The following is a 9446-nucleotide window of genomic DNA, read 5'->3' on the forward strand; positions in this document are numbered from 1 at the left end:
TCAGAAGTATGTGCTCCAGAAAAAGAAAGGAGTATGCTAAGAAAGGAGAGGGACATGAGACCAAGGAAATGAGAGTTCACATAAATTAATAAGAGAAAAAATACCTATGTGACAGTGTATAGCAGGCCTAGAGGGCAATTAGTTTGGTTTGAAGAGAATGAACAGCTCTAGGAGGTAGGTCTGCTTTAATTGACTCTTTGGAGCATGTTATTAATAAGCTTTAGCAGATTTAATGGAGTAAGTGGTAGGCAAGATAATGTCCCCCTCAAACATGACCACAGTCTAATTCATGGAACTTTTGCATATATTAGTATCAACCTGAAAGGAAAATTGAGGCATACCAAATGTATGAGCAAAAAGTTTATTTGAGCCAAAACAAGGTTGGCCACCAAATAAAAAACACACATTCTAGGGGCTGGGCAGTAGAGCGCTTGCCTAGCGCATGAGAGGCCCTGGGTTCAATCCTCAGCACCACATTAAAAATAAATAAAAAAATAAAGGTATTGACAACTACAACTAAAAAAATAAATATTTAAAAAAACCACATATTCTAGTTGATAAGAATAAGTGTTCCCAAAATGGTGTCCTAGGAGTCTGGTTTTATAGATTAATAAACAAAAGAACAAGAAGGAGGTTATAGCAAACCAGTTTGTTACAGTCTGTACCAGTTGACAAGAATAGTACAGGATGTTGATTTGGTCATTGGTTGCTTATGTTATATATTCCAGATAAGAATTGCAATAAACAGGAACAAGGGATTCTTCAAGTTACTTATTACTCTAATGGCATCAGTACATCTACAAGGAACTACTTTGAAGTGGTTAAAGTTAACTAGATCATGAGACTTTGGAATCTAAGAGGGCATGACTGCTACCCCACAACAAGTGTCTGCCAGGCATGATAGAAGTTTGCAGATCCCCTTTCTCTTATGTATGTATTCATTGATTTATATGAAAAATAGGGATTAAGATTGCAGATGGAACTAAGTTTGCTAATCAGCTGACCTTAGGATGGAAGATTATCCTGGATTATATAACTAGGTTTAATGTAATCACAGTGGCCCTCAAATATGGAACAGAGAAGAAGAGAGAGTGTTGGGGAGATGACATAGCATGAGAAAGACCTAATGGGCCATTACTAGCTTTGAAAATGGAAGGTAGACTTCAGCCAAGGAATGTGGGCGGTCTCTGAAAACTGGAAAAGTCCAGAAAATGAATTTTCCTCTAGAGATTCTAGAAGGGATGTAGCCCTTCCAATACCTTGATTTCAGCCCAATAAGACCCACTTTGGGGTTGGGGGTTAGCTCACTATTAGAGCACTTGCCTAGCACCACATATACCCCTACCCCCAACACACACAGAAAACCCCATTTTGATTTTCTGTCCTTGTTATGCAGTAATAGGAAACTAATTCAGAGGATTTGAATGAGTGTCTAAAATGAAGCAAATAAGAAAATTTGAGCTGGGTATGGTGGTACATACCTATAATCCCAGCAACTTTGGAAGCTGAAGTGGGAGGATTACAAATTCAAGGCCAGCCTGGGCAATTTAGCAAGACTCTGTCTCAAAATAAAAAATCCAAAAGGATTAGGGATGTAGCTCAATGGTCGAGCTGGGTTCAATACCCAGAAAAAAAAAAATCAAGGCAGTTATTTATTTATTTATTTATTTATTTTGGTACCAGGGATTGAACTCAGGGGCACTTGACCACTGAGCCACATCCCCAGTCCTATTTTTTAAATAACTTTAAAAATTTGTTCTCATTAGTTATACATGACAGTAGAATACTTTGATATATCATACATAAATGGGGTATAATTTCTCATTTTTCTGATTGTACATGTTGTAGAATCTCATTGGTCATGTTAGTCATATATGTACATAAGGTAATAATGTCTGTTTCATTTTACTATCTTTCCTATCCCCATACCCCCAGCCCTATTTTGTGTTTTATTTAGAGACAGGGTCTCACTGAATTGCTTAATACCTCACTTTTGCTGAGACTGGCTTTGAACTCATGATCCTCCTGCCTCAGACTCCTGAGCCACTGGGATTACAGGCATGTGCCATCACGCTCAGCAAGGCAGTTATTATTATCAGGACATCAGGAATAAAAATAAGTTGTAATAAAGAAAAAAATTCTACTCAGCAAAAAGCACACACATAATATTTATGAGGTTGTATACTGTGTAAAAATTAATATCAATTAACAAAAAGTACGATAATGAAAAATTTTTTTAAAAAGTATGATAATGAATTGGGAGAGTTTGGGGTTGGAAGTGGGGAGGAGTAATGTAAAGAGCTAAATTCTTGTCCATTATAAAAGTAAATTCAATAAATAGTGTCTTAAATTCATAAATCAAAAAATAGCCAAGGTAGGGGTTGGGGCTGTAGCTCAGGGACCGAGCACTTGCCTAGCATGCGTGGGGCACTGGGTTCGATCCTCAGCACCACATAAAAATAAATAAAATAAAGGCATTCTGTTCATCTACAACTAAAAAAATACTAAAAAAAATTAAAAAAGGAGTCGCCTATGTGTACTTCTTCCCGGGAGGAGGGGCTCGAGTTCCGCGTGGCTATGCAGAGCTGACTCTGGGAGGTGTTTGAGCCCAGAGAAGTGGATCGGCCGCCTGTGCAGCATGGAGTACGAATCAGAAAGCGGGGCCACCGCTGACACCACCCCCCACCCCCCACCCCCGCTGGAGACCCTAAGCTTCCATGGTGATGAAGAGATTATGGAGGTGGTAGAACTGGATCCTGGCCTGCTGGACCCGGGTCATCTGGCCCAAGAGATGGAAGATGTGGACTTTGAGGAGGAAGAAGAAGAGGAAGAGGGCAACGAGGAGGGCTGGGTCCTGGAACCCCAGGAAGGAGTGGTCAGCAGTATGGAGGGCCCCGATGATAGTGAGGTCACCTTTGCCTTGCACTCAGGTAGGCCTCTGAGGAGATCCTCTTTAAATTAGTCCAGGTGGGCATTTGAGCATTGCACATTTGCTGCCTACAGAGCGTTATGAAAGACAAGTTGGGAAAGCTGTTGGCCTTGTCCTGCAGGAGTTCACAGGTAGGGATCAGAGAGAAGAATGGCACTGGAGTCAATTGAGTCACCTGGGTTTAAATCCTACCTCTCCTTTTTACCAATTTGTCACCTTCAATAACTTCTCTGGCCTTAAGTTTTCTCTTAAAAAGTTAGCCTTTGGTGGAAGTTAATGAACGTAACCTGAATGGAAATTAGAGGTAATTTATGCTGAAAAATGTATCTTTTTGGGCACTTTTTATATAATCTGTTCAATAACAGCTCTTACTAAGAAGCTAATAACACGATGCTCTCTTCACTGTATTCATACCCAGCCTGGTGGCATCCCATGCTGAGAATTGTAAGCCCTGTACTGTCCACAGTTTCAGTGGGGGGTGGTGAGGGGAACAGAACAGTATGAATCTGCCCTGGAGAAAGACTTGGAGCTCAGCAGGTTGGGGAAGGATTTCTCTAACAACTTACTGCTTACAACTTAGAAGAATTTGAATGCACCTTTTTTTTTTCCAGGAGAGAAGACATATTGCTTTGGGTGAAAGAGGGTGGGCTTCCTAAAGGTTCTAAAGGACAGAACTCTAGGTGGGAGCCCCGTCCCCTCACCTGTGGTATCTTTTGGGACAGCATCCGTGTTTTGTGTGAGCCTGGATCCCAAGACTAACACCTTGGCAGTGACAGGGGGTGAAGATGACAAAGCCTTTGTCTGGAGGCTCAGTGATGGGGAGCTACTCTTTGAGTGTGCAGGTGAGGGGGCTGGAGTGGAGGCCTGGGGGAGGTCCTGTTCCTTTGGAGATCTTTTGGGGGTGATCTGCGGTAGTTGAGCATCTGAGAGCCATCTGTTGACCTTTGTTTTGTATCAGCTCTGGGCTGGGTCCCAGGAACACAAAGAAGAATCACAACATAGTCTGTTGTAGGCTTAGGGGCAGGAGATGCTAATTGGCAAACAGAGTTTAGGAAAGGCCTGAGAGGAAGTAACACTGGCATAGGAGTAAGAGGGAAAAGGATGTGGGGATTTCAGGCAGATGTGTAAAGGGAACAGAGGGGCAAGGCAAAGGAAGCTCAGGCTCCACTTGGTTGAGTAGGGGCCAGCGATATCTCTACTGGGGAGACCTGGAGGTGTTAGTTCCTAGAGCTGCAGTGTTTGGCCACTTGTTTTGGTGGAGACTGCCTGCTTTTTTCCCTAGTAGGTCTTTCAGGGGGCAAGGGAGCTGGGTCATGTGTCCCCAGCACTTAAGTACCCTAAATTTTCTTCTTTTTCTGCCCACTTTTCTTGGCAGGCCATAAAGACTCTGTGACTTGTGCTGGTTTTAGCCATGACTCTACCTTAGTGGCCACAGGGGACATGAGTGGTCTGTTGAAAGTGTGGCAGGTGGACACAAAGGAGGAGGTCTGGTCCTTCGAAGCAGGAGATCTGGAGGTAATTTCTTCAGAGTGGGATCCAACTTTGTGGAACCACAGGTTGGGACAAGAGATTTGGGGGCCTGTATTACCTCCAGTGGACAAGCCTGCTCTGAGCCAGTGTACCCAAAGTTATAGCAAATGTACCTGTTGACTTGAAAGTTCCTACTGACCCCAGAAGCAGGAAAACTTTCAGGGGGACTTAAGGGACAGGTTCCTTAGGTGGGGTGGTATAATGGGCCTCCCTGCTGATCCTTCTTTCTGCCTAGTGGATGGAGTGGCATCCTCGGGCACCTGTCCTACTGGCAGGCACAGCCGATGGCAACACCTGGATGTGGAAGGTCCCGAATGGTGACTGCAAGACCTTCCAGGGCCCCAACTGCCCAGCCACCTGTGGTCGTGTCCTCCCTGACGGTGAGAGTACTGTCTTGCGTGTTCTCCTGGGTGTAGAGGGGGATCCCAGGTTATGCCCTTCCCTGAGCTCCCTCTGGGCCCCAGCTCTGCCCTTTCTCCTCTCCTCCTCCACCCCCTTGCTTAGTGTGTGAATGTGCCCTCTATTCTCTTTTCATTGGTGCGTCTGATCCTTTAGGAAAGAGAGCTGTGGTAGGCTATGAAGATGGCACCATTAGGATTTGGGACCTGAAACAGGGAAACCCCATCCATGTATTAAAAGGTACCAGAGGTGGGGGAAGTGTTAAACTGGGCCTTCATGGGAGAAGGCTGAGAATCAGGGCAGGACTGAGCCTATCTTGTCCCCTGCTTCTTCCTAGGGACTGAGGGTCACCAGGGCCCTTTGACCTGTGTTGCTGCCAACCAGGATGGCAGCCTGATCCTGACTGGCTCTGTGGACTGCCAGGCCAAACTGGTCAGTGCCACCACCGGCAAGGTGAGCGGACCTGGAGCCTGGCTGGGGGGCCTCTTGTTTTCCCAAGTCTTCTGCCTTTCCTTTCTTGTTCCTCACTCTGCTGCTGTCTGTTGGGGACTGAGNAGAAGAAGAGGAAGAGGGCAAGGAGGAGGGCTGGGTCCTGGAACCCTAGGAAGGAGTGGTCAGCAGTATGGAGGGCCCCGATGATGGTGAGGTCACCTTTGCCTTGCACTCAGCGTCTGTGTTTTGTGTGAGCCTGGATCCCAAGACTAACACCTTGGCAGTGACAGGGGGTGAAGATGACAAAGCCTTTGTCTGGAGGCTCAGTGATGGGGAGTGCTCTTTGAGTGTGCAGGCCATAAAGACTCTGTGACTTGTGCTGGTTTCAGCCATGACTCTACCTTAGTGGCCACAGGGGACAGGAGTGGTCTGTCGAAAGTGTGGCAGGTGGACACTAAGGAGGAGGTCTGGTCGTTCGAAGCAGGAGATCTGGAGTGGATGGAGTGGCATCCTCGGGCACCTGTCCTACTGGCGCACAGCTGATGGCAACACCTGGATGTGGAAGGTCCCGAATGGTAATTGCAAGACCTTCCAGGGCCCCAACTGCCCAGCCACCTGTGGTTGTGTCCTCCCTGATGGAAAGAGAGCTGTGGTAGGCTATGAAGATGGCACCATCAGGATTTGGGACCTGAAACAGGGAAACCCCATCCATGTATTAAAAGAGGCTGAGGGTCACCAGGGCCCTTTGACCTGTGTTGCTGCCAACCAGGATGGCAGCTTGATCCTGACTGGTTGTGTGGACTGCCAGGCCAAACTGGTCAGTGCCACCACCGGCAAGGTGGTGGGTGTTTTCAGACCTGAGACTGTGGCCTCCCAGCCCAACCTGGGAGAAGGAGAGGAGAGTGAATCCAATTCGGTGGAGTCCTTGGGCTTCTGCAGTGCGATGCCGCTGGCAGCTGTTGCTTACCTGGATGGAACCTTGGCCATATATGACCTGTCTACACAGACCCTCAGGCAACAGGGTCAGCACCAGTCCAGCATCATGCAGCTGCTGTGGGAGGCAGGCTTGGCTGTGGTGTACACCTGCAGCCTGGATGGTGTCGTGTACCTCTGGGATGCCTGGACAGGCCGCCTGCTGACTGACTACCAGGAGATCACAAAGCAAAAGTATTTTGTGTCCAGAGACCTGACCATTAATGGCTGTGGCCTCTGGCTTGGTGTCTGGTGTTGAGGGGATGAAGGGAGACACCCCCCCTCGCCCTGTGAGGCACAGGGTACAGAGGGAAAAGGGGGGGGGCTCTACTGCTTCCCAACCCCTTTAACTGATCTGCCTCCCTCTGTCCTTTTCTTCTCCTTGAGACCCCACCCTTGGCCCCTTCCCTTCTCCTCACCCAGACCTAGGGGCCCTTCAGCAGGAGGGACAGGCCTCTTTCTCTTTCACTTTCATTTGCTGGTGTGAGCCATGGGTGTGTATTTGTATGTGGGGAGTAAGAATTTGAGGTTCCGGTTCTTTCCCTTTCCAAGTCTTTGGGGATGGAAAGGAGGAAGAGATTCTAGTTAACAGATTTAAAAAATGTAAATAAAATATACTTCCCAGAAAAAAATAAAAAGAATAAGACAGGGCCTGGGGTTGTGGGTCAGCAGTAGAGCACTCACCTAGCATGTGTGAGGCACTGGGTTCAATCTTCAGCACCACATAAAAATAAATAAATAAAAAATAAAGGTATTGTGTCCTACTACAACTAAAAAATATTTTAAAAAAGAGAGTAGACAAGGGTGTCTACTCTTACCACTCTTATTGAATATAGTACTAGAAATTTTGGTTGGCACAATTAGGCAAGAGAAAGAAATGAAAGGTTTACAAATAGAAAAGGTGAGAGTCAAATTATCCCTGTTTGAAGATGATATGATTCTATACATAAAAAAAACTAAATATGTCACCAAAGGTTATTAGAACTGATGAACAAATTCAGTAAAGTATCAGGATACAAAGTCAACATAAAAAAATCAGTAGTTTTTCTAAACACTAATAATGGCTTTGCTGTGAAAGAAATCATGAAAACAATTCCAACCAAAACACACACACACACACACACACACACACACACATAATACCTAGAAATAATTTTAACTAAGGAAATAAAGACCTCTACAATGAAAATTACATAACACTGAAGAAAGAAATTAAAGAAGAAACTAAAAGGTGGAAAGACCTTCCATGTTCATGGATTAGAATAATTAATATTGCTAATGCCCATACTACCCAAAGCAATCTACAGATTCAATGCAGTCCCTACCATAATACCAATAACTTTCTTCACAGAATTAGAAAAAGAAATCCTAAAATTCACATGGAAGCACAAAAGACCCCAAATAACCAAAGCAATCCTGATCAAAAAGAGCATCACCATACCTGATTTCAAGACATACTCCAGAGGATAGTAATCAAAGCAGCATGCTATTGGTATAAAAAACAGACGTAGATTAATGGAACAGAATAGAGGACCAAGAAATAAATCCATATATCTATAGCTAACAGAATCTTGACCAAAGTGCTAAAAACTTATACTGGAGACAGGATGGCCTTTTCAACAAATGGCACTGGAAAAACTGGATATCCACATGCATGTAAAAGATTGAAACTTAACCCAAATCTCTCATCCTATACAAAAACCAACTAAAATTGAATCAAAGACCTTAATATAAGACCTGATACTCTGAAACTAAAACAGGAAAACAGGGGAAACACTTCAAGATAGTGGTATAGGCAATGATTTTCTGAATAGGACTCCAAAAGCAGAAGTGACAAATGGAGCCAGAAAGGGTGGAGCATGCTTGTAATCCCATCTTATTTGGAAGGCTGAGGTAGGAGGATCTCAAATTCAAGGTCAGCCTCAAATTCAAGGTCAATTTAGCAAGACCATGTCTCATCATTTTTTAAATAGCTGAGGGGAAGAGCTGGGGATGTAGCTCAATGGTAGAATGTACCTAGGTTCAATCCCCAATACCATAAAAAATATCAACAAATGGGATTACATCAAACTAAAAAGCTTTTGCATGGCAAAAGAAGCAATCAACAGAATGAAGATACAACCTATAGAATGGGAGAAAATGTTAGCAATTCTTCTCACAGAGAGCTAACATCCAGAATATATAAAGAACTCAAAACAGTGAACAACAAAAATGTAATCCAACTAAAACTGGAAAATGATCCAAATAAATACTTCACAAACAAAGAAATACAGACTTGGCCGTGATAGTTTGTGCCGTAGGTCCATCACGCAGGAGACTGAGGTGGGAGGATCACTTGAGCCTAGGAGTTTGAGACTAGCCTGTGCAACAAAGCAAGTTTCTGTTTCAAAAACAAATTTTTAATGAAGAAGAAATACAAATGGCCAATAAATATATGAAAAATGCTGAATACCATTAGTCAGCAGAGAGATGGATATTAAAACTCTAATGAGATACCATCTCACCACAGGTAGAATGGCTATCATAAAAAAAATGCTGGCAAGGATGTGGAGAAAAAGGAATTCTTGTGCACTGTTGGTGTAAATGTAAATCAGCGCAATCACTTCGGAAAATACCATGGAGCTTTTTCAAAAAACTAAAAGTGAACTACCATATGATCCCGCTATATCACTTATGGGTATAAATCCAAAGGAAATGAAATCAGAATATAAAAGAGATAGCTACAGAGCTATACTTAGTTTGGCACTACTCATAATAGCTAAGATATGGAATCAGCTAGGTGCTCACCAAAAATGAAAGAATAAATAAAATATGGTATTTATGCACAACATAGTATTATTTAGCAATAAATAATGAAATTCTGGGCTGGGGTTGAGGCTCAGCAGTAGAGCGCTTGCCTAGCATGCGGGAGGCACTGGGTTTGATCCAACACTACATAAACATAAATAAATAAATAAAATAAAGATATTATGTTCAACTACAACTAAAAAAAATAAAAAAGAAAATAAGAATGAAGTTCTGTCATTCGCAGCAAAATGGGGGCGGGGAGGACATCATGTTAAGCAAAATAAACCAGACACAGTAAGACAAATACCCCATGTTCTCTCTCTCTCTCTCTCTCTCTCTCTCTCTCTCTCTCTCTCTCTCTCTTATATATATGGAAATGAAGAGAAATAAGTCAACC

General features: G+C 43.7%; 1 protein-coding gene across 1 annotated transcript; it reads left to right on the forward strand.

Moving 5' to 3' along the window:
* The first annotated feature begins 2623 nt into the window (after nucleotides 1–2623).
* Nucleotides 2624–6536, forward strand: LOC107144141 (angio-associated migratory cell protein-like). The gene is made up of 7 exons (XM_015487976.2): nucleotides 2624–2930; nucleotides 3652–3771; nucleotides 4305–4444; nucleotides 4695–4839; nucleotides 5015–5098; nucleotides 5196–5311; nucleotides 6129–6536. Exons 1-7 carry the CDS (start codon nucleotides 2639–2641, stop codon nucleotides 6519–6521), a joined length of 1290 nt encoding a protein of 429 aa, XP_015343462.1. The 5' UTR covers nucleotides 2624–2638; the 3' UTR covers nucleotides 6522–6536.
* Nucleotides 6537–9446: the final 2910 nt, after the last annotated feature.

The sequence above is a fragment of the Marmota marmota genome, unplaced genomic scaffold (genome assembly GCF_001458135.2).
Source record: "Marmota marmota marmota unplaced genomic scaffold, marMar, whole genome shotgun sequence".
Lineage (NCBI taxonomy): Eukaryota > Metazoa > Chordata > Mammalia > Rodentia > Sciuridae > Marmota > Marmota marmota.

What these genes read in the sequence shown, in the direction of transcription:
- LOC107144141 (XM_015487976.2), top strand. Translation starts at nt 2,639, where the DNA reads ATGGAGTACGAATCAGAAAGCGGGGCCACCGCTGACACCACCCCCCAC. An exon ending in GCTACTCTTTGAGTGTGCAG is followed by an intron (nt 3,772 to 4,304) that starts GTGAGGGGGCTG and finishes TTTTCTTGGCAG; the next exon opens with GCCATAAAGACTCTGTGACT. An exon ending in CCCCATCCATGTATTAAAAG is followed by an intron (nt 5,099 to 5,195) that starts GTACCAGAGGTG and finishes GCTTCTTCCTAG; the next exon opens with GGACTGAGGGTCACCAGGGC.